The sequence below is a fragment of the Dermacentor silvarum genome, chromosome 6, assembly GCF_013339745.2.
Source record: "Dermacentor silvarum isolate Dsil-2018 chromosome 6, BIME_Dsil_1.4, whole genome shotgun sequence".
NCBI classification, from domain to species: Eukaryota; Metazoa; Arthropoda; class Arachnida; order Ixodida; family Ixodidae; genus Dermacentor; species Dermacentor silvarum.
The window spans coordinates 142,450,349-142,474,203 of record NC_051159.1 but is presented as its reverse complement, the minus strand read 5'-3'; the positions used below and the strand labels follow the sequence as shown (position 1 = coordinate 142,474,203).

The following is a 23,855-nucleotide window of genomic DNA, read 5'->3' as shown; positions in this document are numbered from 1 at the left end:
TTCTCGCATCTATCCTGTAACACCGCAGACAATATTATTTCGTGAGAAGTATTTCGGCGCATTCTGTACAACATTTAAATTATGTTTATGTTATATACATGCTACGCTTTTACGATCCCACGGAAGTGTGCCAAGTAAATGTAAGCATGTCCCACACATAGTTGTTTGCAAGTACAAACTTTGGCTGAGCACGCGTGTATAAAAACAGTAATCGAACGATGTAGCTAACCTCTCTAGTTTCAGCAATAGCTAAAATTATATTCTGAAGCTGCGGAAATCTTTAGGTTCACCTTAAATATCTCAAAAATACTTCTGGCTGGCTTCACTATCTTCTGTCCAACACATAATTGTCTATTCTTCGGACACCTCAATAAAGTCGTGCGCGTTTCTCACCTATGTGACCTTTCGAGATAGTCATAAATGTCTGGCTGGAAAAGAGGGGGAGTGGCCGCGCTGACTGTTTTTCACCTTTTTCACGTGTATCCTAGAATCATGTTCCCTATTTTATGCAGCCCATGCAAATGGAAAATGTAGTGGTAACTTGGCGGTCAATAATTCGGTTATGATGTTATGCCTTCTATATAGTTGTAGAACCGTAGAAGATTCATACCCAATAGCTTTGAAAACAGCTGACATAGAAATCAAAGAGATGTCGAGCATTCTAAAGAAAAAAACACTTGTTTAATTTCAAGTTGCTCCACAGCATACTATACTATAGGTATGGTATGCTACGGGGAAATGCTTACCAACAAAGGCTTGTGCGTACTATCCTATAGGTATAATATGCACAAGTCGGAGACTGTGAGACCAAGGATGCGCACACATGCGTAAGCACGTACGCCGTTGAAGTTTTGCGCGTGATGTTCAATTAGCCACACTTCATCATCATCATCATCATCATCATCATCATCATCATCATCATCATCATCATCATCATCATCATCATCATCATCATAATCATCATCATCATCATCATCATCCTATATGCATGTCCACTGCACGACGAAGGCCTCTCGCTACGATCTCCAATTACCTCTGGCTTGCTAGCGCTGGAATCAGCTAGCGTGAGTCGCTAGCTGATTCCAACTTGCGCCTGAAAATTTCCTAACTTCATCACCCCCCCTAGCCACACTTGCCAGTTGCCTTTCCCTATTCGGCTTTCGTTGTCGATTATCCGAGCAAGCTAAACGCATAGACCTGCCGCACCTAACTCTGAGCACGGTGGTTGAAAAGGAAAGGGAAACCAAATAACTTATTTCTTTCGGTTTTGGCATAACGTTGGGACTTGCGCCATCATAATAAAAGACAGCGCCGAAGCAGGCCTTCTTCCTTTAATATCCGACAGCCAGGCTCTCAGAAGTTGCAGAAGAATGCCACACCTGTGCACCGTTCCGTGAATCTACTCTTCATTTCACGCTAAAATGGCCGCTGCCGGAAATTGAGAAAGCTGTAAGTTTCCGATGCCGCCAGGAAATGAAAGTGATTGCAAGGCAAGATGCTTCTAGCTTCTGCAGACAGGTAACCTCGGTAAGCAGGACAGCTACGAGCACATGGGGAACTCTATGGACGCTTACTTAATGATGTTTCTATGGTCATGGCTCTACTTATAGAGGAATTTCGAAGTAAACAATCAATGAGAAGTGAAACGCTAGGAAACTAAAACCAGGGGTCAACTTTTGTATGTGGCCTTGTGGTTTGTTGATGGTAAAAATTGGCGCATAGATATAGGAAGAGTTGTGCTCTCTTTTAACACGAAAGTGTTTTATGCCGGGGTCCACCAAGACTTCACTGACGTATTTCCGTCACGGAAATACGTCAGCTTACAATGTACACGAACATAATACAAAGAAAGAAACCAGAAGAAAAAGTTCCACAAACATGCAAAATCTGGAAATCGAACCCACGACCTTTCGGTCCGCGACGATAGATCGCCGAGCGTTTAACCCATTGCGCCACAAACGCATTTGCAGAGAGCTACACAGACGCGCCTTATATATCTAACACTCCTCCGTGTACCCGCGCTCTTGCTCGGGGCGGTGCCGCCGCCTACGAGCATAAAAGAGAAGTACAGCATTATGACACTAACGCGCACCGACAGTGAACGCTTCGGTGGTCTCAGCACTACGACGCCTCGATGCCAGCATTCGAAGGGACGCTGGCATCAAGAAGCACTACCAACGCCAGGTGGCGTTCACCGTACTCAGCACAGCGGAGCGTGGCCTCCGCAATTAGCTCTGAAAATGTTTCTGAAGTTGATCGCGGAGGCTGCAATTACGACGCGCTGTACGCGCTGATTTGACTCGGTGACGATTCAGTTACGTGCTTTGTCTTGCGCGTTGTATTAGTGTGTCAGTTACGTGCTTCGTCTTTCGCGTTGTGCTAGCGTGTGCAGCGTAGTGCAGCTTCCATATGCACGACGGTTGCTCATGGTCATCGACGTTGGTAGTCGTGATAGAGGAGACGTGCCACCAGGCGTCAGCGTGGGTGCATCAACGCCTAAGGGCGCTTTAGCCACAAAACACCAATAGACATTATATATCAATGTGCAATAAACATTACACTACTTCTGTGAAGACACGTTTCACTTTCGTGTTCTATACCGATTCCTATATAAGAGGGATCAACCACATTTTTTTTATATGAGAGGCGTTTAGCGGTTCCTAATCATTAAATACTTGCACTTAATTAATTATTAAGTCATGAAAAATTTATGTCCTATCCACTCATTAAATTACCTAAAAGCAACAAACATTTACTTGTGTATTATGGCTAATATTTATCAAAACAGTACAAAAGTGCACAGAGACATCACCATATGCAGTATGAAATGTGGTCACGTCATCTTTCTCTTGCCCTACTTTGTTTACTAATGATGCTGAAGTTTCCAAGCCTAGCGGTCATGTTTGGTTTCCAGCGAATAACTTCGGGATACAGGTATAGGTAACATCATAGCAAAGTTAGTCTCTATTAAAGAAAGTATGTCGCAGTGCGCACGGCCGGCTGCCCTATCTAGGACTTCTATACAGACTCCTTTAAGACATCCGAACTGGAGAAGAGCAGACTGGCGGGTTAGTTAGTACTGCATCTTCAAGGCTACAGCGCTTGACGCATACAGGACGAAGACAGAAATAACACTGACAAGGCGCTGTGAGTGCATCTGTGCTGTTGAATAGCTTTTCGCATGGGCGCTAACTATCGACCTCAGCTTACAAAGCTTTCTCGCGCAGTTAGATATACTGGCGCCGGCACGATATAGCCAAAACTAAAAACACAAGAGGTCTTCGTGGCCTCATATTTTGTTGCCAAGGCTGTATCCTTTCATTCTCACAGTTCGCAGCTAATTGATGACCAAAGAAAAACGCGAACTCCCCTTGCCGTGCTTGAAACAACGTCAATTGATGTGGAGGACATTGGTAACACCACAAGGGCAACCGCATTGCATGTAAACTTTGAGACCTCGCTGGTGAGATTGACTATTCTTGGTTCGTTGCGCATAGTGGTGCACTATAGGTGGCAAAGCAACATAGATAAGTAACTATTGGTAAATAATAAAAAAAGTTGTCGCAGTTTCACCTGAAAGGCGAAGCATCAATTGCGATAGCAAATTTGAAGAGAGCTATACGGAGTAATGATAGCAGCTTTATCAGCTGTATAAACTTGGACATGCAGCAGCACCGGCAACACGCAGAACTGTTGTCGAAGCCGTCGGCGTTTTGCCCGCGTTCGCTCAAAATGCGTGCGGCGTTGGTGACTGTTGCCGGAGCCTCTGATATAAATAAGCACTGGGTGCCGCAGCTAAACGTCGCCTCCCTTCCCTCCCCCCCCCCTCCCCCACGGCCTGTCACGCGTCGGAAGAAGGCACGTTTGCTCTACATATATGGTGATTGTAGAGGAGGAAAGAGACGCCTACTTCTGCAGCCCTTAACGCGCAGAACAGCGCAGAACGCGCGTTTGTTCTCCGCCGTGCGTTCACTCCCCGTGAAAGCGCGCGTCCCTCGCGCCCTTTCACTCGCACATACAGCGTTCGGCCCGCGGCGACGATTTCATCTCCATTGACGTCATACGGAACCTCACGGCGACGGCGACGGCGACGCCGACGGCAGAAATCTGCTTTTGAGTGTCCCTATAATTGCTATCGCAATAAAAAAGAAAAGAAGAAGAATGCTGTGTGCCCGGTATCAGAAATCAGTGATCAGTATATTCGGAAGCAGGTACATCTAACTCTCGATCTGTCCAACTAAGGCAAGTACTGTGGCTGGTGTCACCATGATTCAGTCCGGTGGCAAACTGGTTATAATGCTCTGTTGGGGCGGTATTCTGTAAGAGTCTACCTAGTGGACTGTCCATTTCGGCTGTCGCTGATTGGCTGCTGCTTGACGTGCAGGAAGGAGACTGGCTGGCACCTTCCTGCACATCAAGCAGCAGCCAATCAGCGATAGCCGAAATGGACAGTCCACTAGGTAGACTCTTACAGAATACCGCCCTTGTACTTCTATGGCCTCACATGCCTGTGCTATAACGTGCACCAAGACGGAGTTGACTCGCGGCCCCCTCCCCCCACCCCCTCCTTGGCTACGGAGGACAGGAGCCCTCCATGTCAGGCGTGGTGGCGATGCGTAGGACAAAAGAGCAAGTGCGGCGGATGTCAAACGAGAAAAAAAAAACATCGCTTAATTACCTTGCACTCGGCCGCGCAAGGCTTGAAACAGCGAAGATGGGCGATCGTAGCCCAGCATTTTCTGGAAGCGCGCGCGTACTTTTCATCTTATTACTCATGATGATGATAATGTCTTTTCGCGCGTCTCGAACTTACGGCCGTCACGGCGCGTTGCTTAGCGCAGCTTCCAACACCGACACCGCGTTTCAATGCCGACACCGCGTTCCTTTGCGTTTCAAGGCCGACACCGCGTTCCTCCGCGTTGCAATGCCGACAACGCGTTCTAGCAGACCCGCTCCGTGAATGCGTGTCTTCCTCTCTCTCTCTCTCTCGTACTTACGGCCGTCACTGCGTGTTGCATAGCGCACCTTGTAGCACCGACACCGCGTACCAATTCCGACAGCTCGTTCCACCGCGTTGCAATGCCGACAACGCGTTCCAGCAGACACGCTCCGTGAATGCGTCGCTCTCTCTTTCTCGCTCTCATTTTCTTTATCGCTCTCCCTAGAATAGCGCTTAAAACCTCTTCTTCACATCACAGAGCATTGGCACGAGCGCGTGTGAACGTGGAAGCTGTGGACAAAAACGACGACGCTCGAACGCAATCATATGGTTCGCATAAATGCATGTTCTGCAAGCGTGGCTGTATAGCCTAGTGGTTACGACCACGGCCGCTACATAAAAAAAAGGTGCGGCCTGCTGCGTCGCGTCGCCGTCAATGGGCGAGCGCGTATCGGTTGAGTTGACAGTTGCGGCCGCTGTTTTATTGCGATAGCAATTATATGGACACTCAAAAGCAGATTTCTGCCGTCGGCGTCGCCGTTGCCGTCGCCGTCGCCGTGAGGTTCCGTATGACGTCAATGGAGATGAAATCGTCGCCGCGCGCCCAACGCTGTATGTGCGAGTGAAAGGGCGCGAGGGACGCGCGCTTTCACGGGGAGTGAACGCACGGCGGAGAACAAACGCGCGTTCTGCGCTGTGCTCCTTAAGGGCTGCAGAAGTAGGCGTCTCTTTCCTCCTCTCAATCACCATATATGTAGAGTAAACGTACCTTCTTCCGACGCGCGAGAGGCCGTCGGGGAGGGGAAGGAGGGGGAGGGAAGGGAGGCGACGTTTAGCTGCGGCACCAAGTGCCTATTTATATCAGAGGTTCCGGCAACAGTCACCAACGCCGCACGCATTTTGAGCGAACGCGGGCAAAACGCCGACGGCGTCGACAACAATTCTGCGTGTTGCCGGTGCTGCTGCATGCCCAAGTTTATACAGCTGATAAAGCTGCTATCATTACTCCGTATAGCTGTCTTCAAATTTGCTATCGCAATTGATGCTTTGCTTTCAGGTGAAACTGCGACAACTTTTTTAGTGAGGACGCCACTGCTCCGGTACGCAAGGCAGACGCCAGTTCGTACTACAATGTGGTTGCCTCAGTATTTATGCGTGTCGGTGTTCTTTTTCGTGCGCATTCTCGTGTGCTTTTGTTGTGTGATCGCGTGTGTGAGTAGCATGCCTCATGTTTCTGGTGCTTGAATACGGTTCTTTGGTGAGCGCGTGTGTGGCAGATGGTTTTTAGGGGCGAAGCTCCTTAGGGTGTGGGTCGTTCCCTCCTCTGTAGTAGTAGTAGTATGTAGCCACCTATAGTTTATGAATTGCTCAATAGATGGCGTTGTGTGTCCGTACGTGAAAGAGACGCCGCATGTAGTTTTATGAAGTGTTCACTAGAAGTCCGTAGCTCTGGTTGGCATGGAAACCACTATGTATGTACACGCATATATACATATATATGTATATGTATAGTATAACCGGAAGCCGACTTCCACCTCCGTTTCCACTTCCACTTCCGGTTTGGCTTCCGTTTCCACTTCCGGTTCCGCTGCCGGTTCCGGAAGAACGCTTCCGGCGTTTTTCTCTCTCGTCCGTAGCTAGCTGCGCTGCGGTGCACAAGGGCGTTCGTTCCCGACGCGCGTTCTCTTTCTCTCGTACCCGACGCGCGCTCTCTTTCTCGTCCGTAGCTAGGGCGCTGCGGTGCACAAGGGCGTTCGTTCCCGACGCGCGCTTTCTCGTCCGTAGCTAGGGGCGCTGCATTGCACAAGGGCGTTCGTTCCCGACGCGCGCTCTCTTTATCTCTCGTCCGTAGCTGTGGTTTACCCGAATGATCCCCCGGTGCTTCGCCCACTCATCATCATTCACTCCGTGGTGCGCGAGAAGAGACGCTACTGTGAAGTATCACGAATTCCCCTGCGATCTACAGCGTCGGAAGGCGTGGCTGAAGAATATTTCTCGCCAAGGGCCGTCAAGGATAGGAAGCAAGTGGGAGCCAACCGACAGGTCGCTGATAGGTTCATTACATTTTACGGAGAATGACTAGAAAAAGAACACGAATATTAGGCTTTTGCTTCCGACTGCAGTCTCGACTGAGTTTCCCGGTTATCCACAGTACATTCAAAAAAAGAATGTCAGAAACACGGGCAAGATGGAAGATGAGCAGCGCGTAAAAAAATGAGGCACAAGGAAGAAACGTAGCTTGTCATTTCTGTGTATCTTATTTTGCCACCGTTTCTTTACGTGCGTCTGATTTCAAGTCATGCATCTTTACTAACCTGCCCAACCTGCCGCACTTGTCAGATTGCAGAGAGCAGAGCGATAGAGGAAAAGTTATATTTCAGGAGAAAAGGCGTCAGGGACCTTTGGTCACCCTCCTCAGTGCCGGCATAACTCACTGCTTCGTCTTGAAGAAACACGTAAATCCACTCCCGATTATTCGTAATAGAGCACTTTTTTTATTTCAGGTGAGTCGAGCGGGCAGCCTTCATGGGGAGCATTGAGGCCCACTCTACAAAAGATTGGCACTCCTAGGGCAGACTTTTCACATATGTGAGGTAATCGGCACTTCTAATAACTACTGCAATGTTCAACATGTAATGTGCAACTATAAAACGCGTTATTTGCGGCCTGATTAGAGTGACTATCGTGCGTACCAACGCGGCTGTGATAGCGCTTCTCCGTGAACGCTGTACCAGAGTAGTGGCGCCAGAGCGGGCGCGAGAACCAGGCCCGAGACGCCGTTTCGGCGCCACGCTGCAGGCCGCACTGTTTTTTTTTTTTTTTTTTTTTTTTTTATGTAGCGGCCGTGTTACGACGCTCGCCTTGGGTCCGTGGGTACGCGGATTTGAATCCCGCCTCGGCAGAATTGTTTATTTCTTTTTATGTCTGTCTTCATTGCTGACGATGATAGTTTCTTAATGCCAAAGACAAATTGCAGCTTGCTTTAACAGCTTCGCTGTTAATAACCCAGCAAATTTCCCACAACGAGGTTTTGAGCCCACGACCCCACAATTACGAGCCCGACGCCTTTCCGCGGCGCGATGAAACCAGATGGAAGTGCTCGCTATTATACAAGTTATAGATTGGCTGCTGTTACCCGTCAATATCGTGTTATGGCTATAGTGAAGGACCCCCTCACTATAGTCAGTTCCTTAAAACAATTGTTCAAGGTGCCTGCCTGCACGGAATCGCAACACAGTGGGGCAGTGCAGTCCACGTGAAAAATATGTATCGTAACAAGCATTCTTAGCCGTATCTGTTTTAAACATCGCCGTTAATGTTGAATCCTCGATTAATGGCACGTAACCACAATGGTATGATGTGTCAGTAGGAGAGAACGATGAGAATTGAAACATTTGTTAATGTTTTTGATATTACTAGTTTTTTGCCTTCAACCAACCAACCGCTTGATGACTCTAACGCCCGGTGCGTATTATTACCTCGTTGTGGATATGGTGACATTAGAGGAAAGTTGCCAGAAGCCGCTTCGTAATGATATAATTACTTCAGCGTTCTTATTTTGTCCAGTTGTTACCTGCTGGAGCCAAATATGCAGTTGGTTTTCTAGAGGTTTCAGGCTGAAGACGCAGCTAAGAATATTTTCAAGAGTGGGCGAATGAGTAGAACATTTTTTTTTTTGCGAAGTTGAAAGTGCCTTAAGCGGAGAAAAGAACGATGCGTTCAATGCTCGCGCCACAGCGCTTAGAGTCAACATTTTTGTTCATATTTTTTTTTCTTCGTTTATAGTATTACCACCCGACTCATGGCCAATCCTACACAGTGGGCTTACTCCAGTGTGCAACAAATCGGAATCATCATCATGAACAATACACAAGGAGGCGCTGCTGCAACGAGTGGTTTCTAGAAGAGAGAAAAAAAGAAGTTCGCAATCCTCTTTCACCGGCTTTGCTGAGAACTCGTCCTGCTGCTTTCGTGTTTTTCCCAAGCTTCACTGTTACTGACCAACCATGACGTGAGTCACATTATAATAATAGCGGTTAAGTAACATTTAACGCGGGAGGTTTTAATACCTGCCATTTAAGAGTAATTCAACGCCTCGCTTAACGCGCCACTCGACCTTGTCACTTGCTGTTCTGCGTATGCGCAAAGGATATTGAGGTCTTACGTTAGAGCTGCCAATATAATCAGCTCAGAAACGAAAGGAATGAAATATAGTTCGTGTATTTCTTTCATTAAGCTAGCTATCTTAACCAGATGTAGTTTCACGGCAACACCCTTCATGTCGTGGAATACAGTTACACGAATGCGCTGCTATGGTCACCAGTGCTTCTTATCTTGATTTTGTGGTTACCAAAAAAAATGTTTTGCTTTCTCTGAGTTGATATGTACTCATTGTTGATGCGTTGTAACACATATACTCTGTTTCAGATACCCGGTGCAACATTGTGGAGGCTAGATATACTTTTTGCAGTGGGTGCGTTCGCCCATAAATATAGTTGCATGTCTTTCTATCGCGGTTGTGCGAATATGTTCTTTATGTAATTTCACTGTAGAATGAGAAAAAAAAGCTTTAATCCTTAGAAACGTACAAACTGTGGTCTATGGCTGATAATGCGTTGTTTTAGGAAAAAAAAATGTCGCAGTTTCACCCGAAAGGCGAAGCATCAATTGCAATCAAATTAGTAGAGAGCTATACGGAGTAAGGATAGTAGTTTTACCAGCTGTATAAACTTGGACATGCAGCAGCACCAGCAACGCGCACAACTGTTGTCGACGCCGTCAGCGTTTTGCCCGCGTTCGCTCTAGACGCGCGCGGCGTTCGTGACTGTTGCCGCTGCCTCTGGGTATGGTGGCTAGATGGGTAGGTGTGCCGACCGAGAGTAGTTCACCACTTCTCCGCATCATGACGCAGAAGTAGCGCTGCGAACACTATAACAGTTCTGCTGTGCGCAACGTCGGCTGCACTGTGTAGACGAGCAGCGTGTTTGATAGTATCGCTGCCCCTGATTTTAGCTTTGATGTACGCGTTATAATACCTTTCTGAGCAGTGTAGGCAATGCCAGAATGAGGAATTTGTTATTGTCGTCTAGGAAGAAAACACGAAATGCTGAAGTCAATTTTCTAGCTTGGCGACTGGTCACATTTAATGGCATAAACGGGGCGCTCCAGCCCATTGGATTAGAGACGTAGATGGATTTTTTTTTTCATTCATGAAACTTTACCGCAAAGGTTTTATACGGTATATGAAAACACGTTTACGTGATATTTATCAAGTTCCAGCTCTTTATTGAGTTCCAGCTGTTTATTGAAATCCAGCTATTGTATTTTATTGCTTGGCATGGCAGCATTATGCATGGCTCTACTGCCTTGGCATGGCAGCATTTTGTCTACTTCCACTAGGAGGGTCATCTGATTTAATTACCAGTCATTACACCACCGTAGCCTGGAGAGAAACATTTCCTCGCACATATGATCACACGCTCCCAGGACGATGACTTTCGTGAGCGTGATGATATTTCCGTTTTTCACGCAAATGGAAAACGCGGCGGCTGTTGTACCTTCCAATGAATGCCGGGTCTTGCGGCCGTGAGACAGAACACACAAGCTGGTGATCTCGGCAATTGCGTAGGTGTAGAAAACAAAGTTGTTGTCGCCATTTGCACAGGCTTCATTAACATCTTCGGTCCGGTACACACCTGATGCAGTACACACTTGCCGGCGCCTGACATCGGCAAAAAAAAAACATATTTCCGAGAGCTAGTGGGGCGATACTAGTCCACGTGCAACGAAATTAGGAAGGCCCACTAAGCCTCAAAGTCACTCCCTCACCAGAACAGGAATTGGGCTCCCTGGTGCAGTATTCGCCCACTACATCCCTCAGGACTCCTACAATTAATCCATGGCCCTTAGTCACCAGCGGCTGCGGAGCGTCTGACCCAGGCGGCGGTCAGACATGAGGCGCGGCAGAGGGTGCTAAGAATCTCTGGGTCCGGACAGGCCGCCACTAGAAACTGAACCTGGCACCGTTCAAGACATGCACCCTCTATAGTGAGGCTAGCTTATCAGAGCTATTTGAGGAATTATCAGCCATTGCCTGGGATATTATTGGCCTTAGTGAGGTTAGAAAAACAGGTGAGGCTTGTACAGTGCTGACAAACGGCCACGTCCGCTGCTACAGAGGTCTTCCAGATAAGAGAGAATTCGGGGTAGGATTTCTAATCTATAAGAACATAGCGGGCAACATTGGTAAATTCTACAGCATTAATGATAGGGTAGCAGTCATCGTATTAAAGTTGAATAGGAGGTATAGAATGAAGGTAGTACAAGCCTACGCCCCTACCTCCAGTCACGATGATGAAGAAATGGAACAGTTTTATGAAAATGTTGAATAAAGAATGAGAAAGGTGCAAACTCGATATACTGTAGTCATCGGTGACTTGAATGCAAAAGTGGGGAAATGCAGGCCGGTGAGCAAGCAATTGGCAACTACGGCATCGATTCTAGGAACGCTAGAGAAGCGATGTTGGTATAATTCGCGTAAAGAAATAGGCTCCGAATAATGAATACCTTCTTCAGGAAGCGCAGTAACAGGTAGTGGACCTGGAAAAGCCCAAATGAAAAAATAAGGAATGAAACAGATTTCATACTCTCTGCCGATCCCAGCAAAGTGCAGGATGTAGAAGTGTTAGGTAGGGTAAAGGTTCAGTGACCATAGGTTAATGAGGTCTAGCATTTCTCTCAATTTGAAGAGAGAAAGAGTAAAATTAATGAGGAAGAAACAGGCCAACCTAGACGCAGTAAGGGTAACAACAGACCAGTTCAGGCTGGTGCTCACAAACGAATATGCAGCTTTAGAACAGGAAGATAGATAGAGGAAGATAGAGGTAATGAAACCGTGACTAGGCTGATCTCAGAAGCAGCAATTGAAGTGGGAGGTAAGGTGTCAAGTAAATCAGCAGGTAAGCTCTTCCAGGTATCAAAGGACCTAATAAAAAAACGAGAAAACATGAAAGTGACAAAGTCGAGACATGAGACAGAATTAGTTGAACTGTCAAAACTGATCATCAGGAAGAAAGTAAGGGATATTAGAAATTATGACGTGGGAAAGATTGAGGAAGTAGTAAAAAACGGACGCAGCATGAAATCAGTGAGAAGAAAACGTGGCATAGGACAAAGCAATTTTCGATGACATAGCAAACGAGCGGAAGAATTCTATACTGACCTGTACAGTTTCCAGAGCAGCCAAGCTACTTTCATTCGAAGTAGTGATGAACAGGATACAGAGGCTCGCTCCTTCTGTGACTAGCGATGAATTTAGAAGGGCCTTGCAAGACATGACCAGGGGAAAACCTGCTGTGGAAGATGGAATAACAGTCGATTTAATCAAAGATGGAAGAGATATGCTTGAAAAGCTTGCGGCACGTTATACGCAATGCCTCACGACTGCAGTATACCAGAGAGCTGGAAGAACGCCAACATGATACTAATCCATAAGAAGGGAGACGTTAAAAAATTGGAGAACTATATACCCATTAGCTTGCTTACAGTATTGTATAAAATATCCATCAAGTTAATTTCCAATACAATAAGGGCAACAAGCTACTTTCATTTGAAGTGGTGATGAACAGGATACAGAGGCTCGCTCCTTCTGTGACTAGCGATGAATTTAGAAGGGCCTTGCAAGACATGACCTGGGGAAAAGCTCATTAGCTTGCTTACAGTATTGTATAAAATATCCATCAAGTTAATTTCCAATACAATAAGGGCAACAAGCTACTTTCATTTGAAGTGGTGATGAACAGGATACAGAGGCTCGCTCCTTCTGTGACTAGCGATGAATTTAGAAGGGCCTTGCAAGACATGACCTGGGGAAAAGCTCATTAGCTTGCTTACAGTATTGTATAAAATATCCATCAAGTTAATTTCCAATACAATAAGGGCAACACTTCAGTCAACCAAGAGAACAGGCTCGCTTCAGGAAGGGATATTCTGCGATGGATCATATCCATGTCGTCAATCAGGTAATCGAGAAATCTGTGGAGTACAATCAACCTCTCTATATGGCTTTTATAGATTGTGTAAAGACATTTGATTCAGTATAGATACCAGCAGTCATAAATACATTGCACAATCAAGGAGTACAGGAGGCATACGTGAATATCTTGGCAAATATCTACAAGGATTCCATAGCTACCTTGGTTCTCCCCAAGAAAAGTAGAAGGTTACCTATCAAGAAATGGGCCAGGCAAGGAGACACAATCTCTCCTATGCTAGTCACTGCATGCTTAGAAGAAGTGTTGAAGTTCTTAGATTGGGAATGCTTAGGAGTAAGAATCAAAAGTGAATATCTGAGCAACCTTCGGTTTGCAGATGACATTGTACTATTCAGCAACAATTGGGACGAATTACAACAAATGATTGAGGACCTTAACCGAGAAAGTGTAAGAGTGTGGTTGAAGATTAATATGCAGAAGACAAAGATAACGTTCATTAGCCTGGCAAGGGAACAAGAATTCAGGATCACCAGGAAGCCTCAAGAGCCTGTAAAGGAGTACATTTATCTAAGTCAATTATTCACAGGGGACCCTGATCATGGGAAAGAAATTTACAGAAGAATAAAACTATGTTGAAGTGCATACGGCAGGCATTACCAAATTCTGACTGGGCGCTTACCACTGTTGTTGAAAAGAAAAGAAAAGTATAAGCTTGGAGGTTAACAAAGGGTATCAAGAACAAGGTAAGAACCGCACATAGAACGATGGAACGAAAAAATGTCACAGTTTCGCCCTAAGGGCGAAGCAATGAATGCGATAGCAACACAGCAATGTCATACGAAGTAAGGTGAGCGGCTTTGGTAGCAACAACACGCAGAACTGTTGTCGACGCCATCGGCGTTTTGCCCGCGTTAGCTCAAAATGCGTGCGGCGTTGGTGACTGTTGCTGGAGCCTCTGATATAAATAGGCACTTGGTGCCGCAGCTGAACGTCGCCTCCCTTCCCTCCCCCTCCCCCACGGCCTCTCGCGCGTCCGAAGAAGGCGCGTTTGCTCTACATATATGGTGATTGTAAAGGAGAAAAGAGACGCCTACTTCTGCAGCCCTTAAGCGAGCACGGCGCAGAACGCGCGTTTGTTCTCCGCCGTGCGTTCACTCCCCGTGAACGACGCGCCCCTCGCGCCCTTTCACTCGCACATACAGCGTTCGGCGCGCGGCGACGATTTCATCTCCAAATGACGTCATACGGAACCTCACGGCGACGGCGACGGCGACGGCGACGGCGACGCCGACGGCAGAAATCTGCTTTTGAGTGTCCATATAATTGCTATCGCAATAAAATGTTAGGCCCAACATTAAGAGACAGGAAAAGAGCGGCGTGGATCCGAGACCAAACGGGGATAGCAGATATTTTCGTTGACATCAAGAGGAAAAAATGGAGCTGGGCCGGCCATATAATGCGTAGGATAAATAACCGGTGGACCATTAGAATTCCAGAATGGATACCAAGAGAAAGGAAGCGCAGTCGAGGTCGGCAGAAAACTAGGTGGGGCGACGAAGTTAGGAAATTTGCAGGCGAAAATTCGAATCAGTTAGGGCAAGACAGGGGTAATGGGAGATCGCAGGTAGAGGCCTTCGCCCTGCAGTGGACATAAATGTAGGCTGATGATGATGACGATTACACACATTGAAGGAGCTATAATTACAGATGCTGTATACTTTTTGAAAACAGCTAGCATCTTAAAAAAGCAAGTTGACGCAGAGCAGACGACTGCGCTGTGGTCATGTTTGGCAGAGGGAGTCATTCGAGAAGGAAGATGTGTGCAGAATTTCAAGTTGTGTCCCAGCCCCCTGATTCAATTGCTTCAGGTGCTGGATTTTATTTTTATTGTGTATTCTGGAGTTACGGACACTAGTTCTCAGTTACCATAAAAAGAAAGGTGCACGACCATGGTGTTCTGTGTCCCACTTCTGTGACTTCTGTGTCCCACGGTGTTCGCGAACACCATGACTTGGCGATATTATACGAAGCCACGTAAAGTTGTGACTATGTTGAAGGCATTGTCTTGCTAGTAACTGTTCTGAGTAAGGATTCCCAGCCTCACTAATGCTTTTGCGCTTTCTTAGTAACGATTTATCGTTCAATGTTTAAGTCTGGGCTAGTTAGTTCATTGCTTTAGAGGGTGCGTGAACGGGCAAGAAAAAGTTAGTGACGTTTGACTTCATGAACGCGGGTCACGCACAAGCGTATGGACGCCGCTAACATGCACAGCGAGCACAGCGGCGTCGAAGCACAAACGGCAAGGGCGGGAACGCGGTCGCGGACGCTACATTGATCTGGACAGTGCAACACCTGGTGTGCCACAGGCACGGCCACAGGGAAAGCGCATATTGCACCACGTACAAGGAAGAGACGCCACGAACATGCACAGGGAGCACCACGGGGTCGAAGCACAAACGCAAAAGGCGCAAACGCGGCGATTCTCTTCTTCACCTCCGGGCGCCTTCCTCCTCCGGCGCTTGCTTCCCTCGTAGCGACAAACATAATTTCGCCGATTTGAGAGACGGGGCATCTACGCTTGCGCGTAAAATCTCATGAATTCGGTCTCTGATGTTTTCCTCGCAGGTTCCTATACTGCGTGAGGCGCTCCAGCCGCTCACCCCTGGCTCTGCTGGCCATTTGCTTGCTCTGCTTGGCTGGACTCGCCATCATATCGAGAAAGCCGCCTCTGGCACCGCCTTTCTCGCACTACCCGAGCTCGCTGTGCGCCGGCAACAGCACGCAGGTCGTCTTGACCATCCGGACGCTGCCCCGACACGACGCCATACGTCACGTGATTCGGAACAGCATAGCACACAGCGCCGTTCGTTCAGCACTGCCTTCGTGGGCGTTTCTCTTCTACATGGGCTTCGTGAAAAACTCGACGAGGTGCGTCGAATTTGGTGTGAACGACAGATAATGACAGATAACGTATCGACAGACAACGAGGTCAGAAAAAGCATTAAAAAATGTAGCCTACACTACACAGGCAATGAAAAGCCTGCGGCCGCTGAAATATCGTCCTTGCATTTCGTCGTTCACTTGCGACCTCTTCGTCTAAAGTGTCCACGACTGAATTCTGGAAGCTTTTTTGTTCGTAGCGAATGCTTGTAATTGGTTAATAGCCTTCGCCAATAATACGTTCGCTCGCCATCTTCGCTACCACACAATGGTGTACAGTCTACTTTGTGCATAGATATCAGTATTGTGCTGGAGGCGGTGGCACTTCCCTGACACTGACGTGGTATGTTACACAAGCACCTCAAAGGCAGAACTTTATTACGAATCCACAAGTAGAGCAAAAAATGCATCTAAACATGTTTATTGCACGTGCGGATGTCCAACATTTCGTATAAAGGAAGCAAGGCAACTACTCTGCTTCTGTCGGCGTTTCTAGTCGAACTTTTTGCTTGCCAGCGACCTAAATATACATAAAACATTTTCACCTAACTATTGTTTACTGTTGCGAGAATAAATAAAAAAGACTTAAAGTCAACACTTCGAATGTTATATGAATTGCCAACTTGGATCTCATATAGTGCACACAAATGACAAAAAAGTAGCATGTTCTAAGCGGTCATGATCGAAGCGTTTCTTCGAAGGCGAGAATCGTTATAAGAGCACAGTTCCGAGCACGTCCAAATAAAGGCAAGGCATTAGAGTGAATGACACTTGGGTATATCAGTGATTCATGATATTTTGAAACAATATAGAGAGGAAAATATTTCGAAGAGACAAGAGAAGCGGGAACTGTCGTATATAGCAACCCTTGTGAATGATCGATTCGGGTGATTCGAACTTGCAAAAAAAAAAAATCAGCGCAGCTTGCACTAAGTTGTGCAAAGCTGGAGAAACAGCGGAGCTGGTGATCACCTAGCTTCTTCCAGTTTAGCAAGGCTCGGCTAAGTTTTGCTACGTTCGGCTGAGTTTTGTAGGCTCCGGATGATACTCTAGGGGTGCGATCTTGTACGCGTTCCAAAATGGAACGGAGGCGGTCCGTTCCATCGCCGCACACGATTGGTCAATTTGATCGTCACGGTTCAAATTGACCAATCGTGTGTGGCTCATGGTTCAAATTGACCAATCGTGCGCGGCTCGATGGAACGGACCGCCTTTGTTCCATTTTGGAACGCGTACGAGATCGCGCCCTAGATGAACACGCAATCGCTGCATTCGATCTCGGCTGGCGGCATGACGAACTTTCAGCTGAGTGGCGGCTTCTTCGAGAGTCTTGTACTTCTTCGGCCGTCCCATGTTACATTTCCTCAGTACCAAGTCTACGAGAGCTTTGTGTGTCGCCGTCGTGGTGACATGATCTTTATAATCAGAGTGACGTCTTGGCCAAGCTTCACAAATTGTTGTCATTACTAAGCAAAGGCAGAATTGCGGCGCGAAGCAATAACATGGCTGGCCGAAGCTGGGTAATTGATTGCTAGGCGACCACATTGACGGAGCGGGTCTGCTGGAACGCGGTGTCGGCATTGCAACGCGGTGGAATGCGTTACCGGCGTTGGAACGCGGTGTCGGTGTTGCAAGCCGAGCTATGCAAAGCACTGTGACGTCATCATTGGCGCGGCCGCGGAGAAGCGAAGCTAGGAAAAGCGAAGCGCAGCTGTGGCAGGTGGTTGCTAGGCAACGCAGGTGACGTCATCGTTAACCGAGGTTTTTTGTTAACGCGTTACGGACTGACGGTAAGCTTAAACAGACCCGCTGTTAAAAAAACTATGCATTATATGAAGTTCTGCAAAAACGTAAGCGCTGTCACACTTCGCCTTATTACGAGTCGTCATGGTTCATTGGTTTCCACTTGTTCAGCCAAGCACAGTTTCCTAAAAAAAGTAACTAGATGTAACGACGCTGCGATCATTCCGCTACCACGCCCACTATTGTTGGTGCAGGAATTTGTCATATTTTCGTGCTTGTGGCTTCACACGTTCTTGCGCCTTTATTTTATTACGCTTTACTTTTGTAAATTTCTAGGCAATCATTGATTTGTAAACGGAGCGAGGCAGTATATTTCTGCGCATTTTCATAATCATTGCGAATGGTTGCATCTATAACGCAAAATTTTGTTAAAGGGAATCACTTTGCAAAGTCGCAAAACATTTTGAAGCCAGAAGGACGAAGTTTTGGAAAAATTCTTGTACTGTACCGTAGTTCTCAATAGTAATTTTTTAGAGCGCAGCTCATAGGCGCCCGTTCCTGCGGTGATCGTTCGCGTCGGCGTCCCTCGTAACGGAGCGAATAAGCACAGCGAATGATAAAATAGCGAACGCGGAGCGTAGCGTGAAATGAAAGACGGCGATAGCGAAGAGAGCGCGAGGCCGAGAGCGGAGGAGGAGGGTATGGTGAAAGCGTGAGAAGAAAAACGTAGTGCCGCTCAAGACGGGTTCTGCGGCCGGATGGCTACGAGGGGGCGCCAGCGTAGCACGCGTCGTCTGTTCACCGATCGCGCCACCGATGCCATATGTAGAAGAAACAAAGAGCTACACGAGCGGAGGTCTGTCTGCGGCGGCTACAGTAAATCGCTCCCACGCGTCTCCCACGTGCTGGCTCTCGCGATCTCCCGAATAACAAGACAATCGCGCTACACTTCACTGCGTTTGCAAGCGTGCTGCACGAGACATTGTCCGATCCAGTCAATATATCGCGAAAGGAAAACACGTATAGAGCTGCGTTCAAATTTCGCGTTAGGGGAGTATCGTAATCGTCGGTTAATTATTTTGTAGAAAGCTGTATGGCTGTCACGTTTTGTAATATACAGGATGGACGCCGTGCGTGGCGAGATAAACACCCATGGCGACCTACTCGTGAGCCCCATCGAAGCCGCGGCCAACAACTCGGTGGAGATCGCTCTGGACATGATGCGGTGGGTCGAGGAACGCTGCGGGAAAGGACGCCCACTGCGCCTCTTCGTCCACGTGAATGACACCGTGTTCGTCGACCCGATAGCCCTCGAGGGATACTTGGTGGGTCATCCAACTGTTTTCACTTTACTTACTAATCTCTTACGATTGACAAAAGTTTACTCAGCTGCCGAATTGTGGAGTAATGGCCTAGTTTCTTTCGACCCCCGTGTTTAGCTTTATTTATTTATTTATTTATTTATTTATTAACACGAAAGTGTTTTATGCCGGGGTCCACCAAGACTTCACTGACGTATTTCCGTCACGGAAATACGTCATAGAACATAATACAAAGAAAGAAACCAGAAGAAAAAGTTCCACAAACATGCAAAATTTGGAAATCGAACCCACGACCTCTCGGTCCGCGACGATAGATCGCCGAGCGTTTAACCCATTGCGCCACAAACGCATTTGCAGAGAGCTACACAGACGCGCCTTATATATCTAACACTCCTCCGTGTACCCGCGCTCTTGCTCGGGGCGGTGCCGCCGCCTACGAGCAGAAAAGAGAAGTACTGCATTATGACACTAACGCGCACCGACAGTGAACGCTTTGGTGGTCTCAGCACTACGACTATAGTGCCTAGAATATACTTACTAGTGTGCCGACCACCGGGCGTTTCCAATGGGAGACGCTGGCACCACCGGTGATGCCTTCCACCGGAGGCCCCCAGACAGCGACACTGTTTGGGACCGTGCTAACCGAGCGGCGCATCACGCGTCACTTGCGCTTCGGGTGCACTTCGGATGCGCGTTCGTAAGCGCAGTCGGTTGCGGCGCGTTGTAGCTTTCGAGCAAGTAGCATGTGGTGCCTCCGCATGTCATTGCTGGGTTTCTTTCTGTGCGCGTGGTTCGCACTTGTGTCTGTTCACGGACGGAACCGAGATGTCGCAGAAAACGAGGCGTAAACACAGCACCTGTTTTGTCCCATATTGTACAACTGGATACCGCTCAAACAACGATCAAGTCTCATTATTCAGCGCCTGTTGACTGGCCAGAACGTTTTGGCGAGTGGGAGAAGAATATAAGAGGGGCTGATCGAAGGCTAACTCTGGCGGCTGTCGCTTGTGAGAAACACTTTAATAATTGCTACATTGAGCGCTCCTTCAAAATTAGTCGACGGCGTGTCGCCCATGAAAATGTGCCCTGTTTAATTACCGTCATTTATGTTAATTAATTTAATTTATGGTAATTAGATACAACTTGGTGTGAATTTAGCATTTGTGGACATGTCTCGCATATAATAGTTTACTGTGGAAAAAATTTACACTTCGGAAACCACGTACTTATTTATTGGTATTTTTCGCAGAAACACCCCGTATCGTGTAGCGTTATAATGATAACTGTGCATACGATCGTTTGTAAGTGCAACGAAATCATATTCTTTCGATTACGCTTTGCACCTCAACCAACGCTCCGCAGAACGAAACGGGCTGGGACAGCCCATTGGCGTCTGTCGCACACGCGCGCGTTGGCTAGAGACGCCGCTCGGCATAGCACGGTCCGTACGGCTATCACCGTCTGGTGGCCGCCGGCGGAAGGCATCATTCTCCGTGCCACCGGAAAGCCCGCGGTCGGCACACTAGTATGTATATTCTAGGCACTATACTACGACGCCTCGATGCCAGCATTCGAAGGGACGCTGGCATCAAGAAGCACTACCAACGCCACCTAGGTGGCGTTCACCGTACTCAGCACAGCGGAGCGTGGCCTCCGCAATTAGCTCTGAAAATGTTTCTGGAGTTGATCGCGGAGGCTGCAATTACGACGCGCTGTACGCGCTGATTTGACTCGGTGACGATTCAGTTACGTGCTTTGTCTTGCGCGTTGTATTAGTGTGTTAGTTACGTGCTTCGTCTTTCGCGTTGTGCTAGCGTGTGCAGCGTAGTGCAGCTTCCATATGCACGACGGTTGCTCATGGTCATCGACGTTGGTAGTCGTGATGGATGAGACGTGCCACCAGGCGTCAGCGTGGGTGCATCAACGCCTAAGGGCGCTTTAGCCACAAAACACCAATAGACATTATATATCAATGTGCAATAAACATTACACTACTTCTGTGAAGACACGTTTCACTTTCGTGTTCTATACCGATTCCTATATAAGAGGGATCAACCACATTTTTTTTATTTATTTCTAGTACCTTACAGGCTTCTCGTCGGAGCGTATTGTGAGGGGCCAACATGAATAATAGGAGTACACATGGCGGCAAATGAACTAAAATTAAGGAATGAGATACATAGATAAAGGAAAAGGCAGTCCAACACAAGATAATTTTCTATTTTAGTAGATTATGCATAAATTCTGGTGGCAACACACCATAAAATGCTAAAGCAAGAGACAGACAGATTATGTTTACAATGCCCGTGATCAAACAAAAAATGTAAATCGGGAAAATAGCGTGCGAAATGAGGTGCAATTGTACATGAAATTACAAATGACAAGACGAAGAAACGGATCACGAATAAGTAATTCCAATAAGTGATGGCATTGGAAAGCCGTTAATTCGCTCTGAGAACCAAAAAAGTACTCGCGATCTGCAGGGGAAACGATTTCATCGGGAAGTTGGCTATAAAGTTAAATGGAGTGAGACAATGCTGATGCGTTAACGGCCCGTGTATTCCCGAAGACAGGCGTGATGCTTAGGTAATAATGGGATAGTCGATACATGCGCAAGGGTGCTTCTAAGGGTATACGAATCCGATTCTCGCAAGATTATCGAAGCTAAGCAGCATTGTGCTTGGGAGGGGGACTACAAGACAATTCCAATGCTAATAATTCTCTTCTTTGGCGCAATAGTTCAGGCGCCTGCCTACAGCACGAAGGTAACTTGTAATTTGTAATCCCGGGAGACGCCTTCTGTCTACCGATGTTTCTTCAGTATTTACTTTAGGATACACGATGTGCTTCGCACTTACATTCAATCTGAAACATGAACGTATTGCCCTCATGCCCTCAACATCACTAAGTCTAGATAATTAGTGTAAGTACATACATTTCTTTTTGTTTGCCTGTTTGTTTTCAGCTATCTACCTGTAAGGCAGAAACATTCTTCAGCGAAATGTGTGGCGGCATTCACAAAGCTGTTCGTTTGTAAGCCAGTGATTGACACTGGCTTTGGTACTTGGTTATATTTTCGCCATCATTACCAACTTTCACCTCTTGTTGCTGGCTGCTGATATACGCACGAATTGTTTTGAGAACAGAAGCCCTGAGTTTCGAAAGTGAACAATGTGCACCTAGTGCTGTTTTTTTCTTAAATGTTATTAAAAGACTTGGAAACCTTCTCATATCGGGATTTTTTCATACGCGTCCACGGCGCTATATGTTTACCCTACAATTACCTGGGTTTTGATGGACAAAATATACAAGGAAGCCTAGACCGTTGTCGCAGGGCATGTAAGGGCCACTGCAGCTTTCTGGTGCGTAAGCACTGCGCTTCATAAGCAAATTGGTGCACAGAATACGACTTGGTTATACGTTATTGAGGAGCCAAGGTATAGGGAGTGGCGTCACATTTCCGCATAGTATGAAAACTTTCTTCGCACCTTTCGGTTAGGCTCTGTTATCAGCACATTACTGCTACAACTTTTGCCGACACTCTTGTGAAGCTGCAGTCCACAAAGCCTCAGTGTCATCTACTAGAGTCAATAATCGACCTCGTTTAGTCAACCCACTGGAAAACCACCTATCAAACTTCCTAAGGCGTAACTCTAGAGTGGGGACACATAGTGATCTGGCTATGTTTGCATTGCTTTGTAGTTTTCGTGTATGCGCATAATGAACTACTCGTTGCTTTCTAGTAATTGACCAAACCGACCTCTTCAGGCTATCCGCTGTATGGAACACGCTTTGCTTGATATAAAATTGCAAATGAAAGAAAAAAACGTATTCGTAGCGCAAATGTGTTAACGATATTTTCTCTTCAACGTAGAACCAAATGAACAACAGCACCGTGGCCCGCCCTTCGTTTTACTGCAAACTCGTCAAAGGCGTCAACGTGGGCCGTGACCCGAAAGGCATCAACTTTGTGCCTCGAGACCTGTTTCGTGGTCCCGTTTTCCCACCTTACTGTGAGGGTGAAGCCTTCTTCATCAACGGTTCGCACCTTGGCCCGCTGTACGCGGCGTCTCTGTACGCCCTGCACTACACACTCCTGCCGCAGTACGTGACGGGACACATGGCCGTCATCGCTGACATGGGTCACGTGGACATCGCCCAGCGTATCGCCAGCGCCGGGAACCCGGAAAGTGGCGGGAAGTACACGGGAAGAAAAGTAGGCAAGGCCAACCTCTTCATCACGAACATGTGGTTGAACATGTGGAAAGACATCTGGCTCTACTCGCTATATAACCAGACGCGCCAGATGCAGTTAGAGAAGAAACTGACGGAAATAATTGTTGAAAGGCTGCAGGCTGCCTCCAACTGACACCGCGTGCTGTTTTTGTCCTCGTTGTAAGGATAAAAAAAAGGTTTGGCCTGTTTCATCAACGCTGTTCTCTTTATGCTTAGGAGTCAAGGTCAATTCTGCGGTGCTCTTTGCCCATGGTGTTAAAAAATGAACGTGCAGAAGCATTTTATCTGCACAGTAGTTAATTATTTCTTCAGTTGTCTAACAGAGAGTGCATTTAGTGTTTATTGCACTTATCATTGCTCCCTGTGTGGATAACTTGTCAGCGATAACTTTCGCGTATCCTCAGAATATCCCTATGTAACTTATATTGTGTGCAATATTCCACTTATCAGTAAAAAAATATATATGCAGATCTCATGTGCTGTGCTCGTGTACTGAACTCGAAATTAGCGAAGAGGAAAATTCAGAGACATCGTGTCTAGCATGTTTCATGATTGCGCTTCCTCGATGTTAACAGGGTTCCTGCAGGAACTGAACAAGACGCTAAGGCAGTGGGATTTGCTTCCCTTGACCACGCGAAGATGAATTTAAAGTGACGCCATCTAACAAGGTGCAAACGTGCT

The 23,855-nt window shown here is 47.1% G+C and overlaps 1 protein-coding gene across 1 annotated transcript; it reads left to right on the top strand.

Moving 5' to 3' along the window:
* The first annotated feature begins 8,819 nt into the window (after positions 1-8,819).
* LOC119456929 (beta-1,3-galactosyltransferase 9) lies at positions 8,820-23,560 on the top strand. The gene is made up of 4 exons (XM_037718747.2): positions 8,820-8,951; positions 15,559-15,861; positions 18,737-18,941; positions 22,813-23,560. Exons 1-4 carry the CDS (start codon positions 8,947-8,949, stop codon positions 23,305-23,307), a joined length of 1,008 nt encoding a protein of 335 aa, XP_037574675.2. The 5' UTR covers positions 8,820-8,946; the 3' UTR covers positions 23,308-23,560.
* Positions 23,561-23,855: the final 295 nt, after the last annotated feature.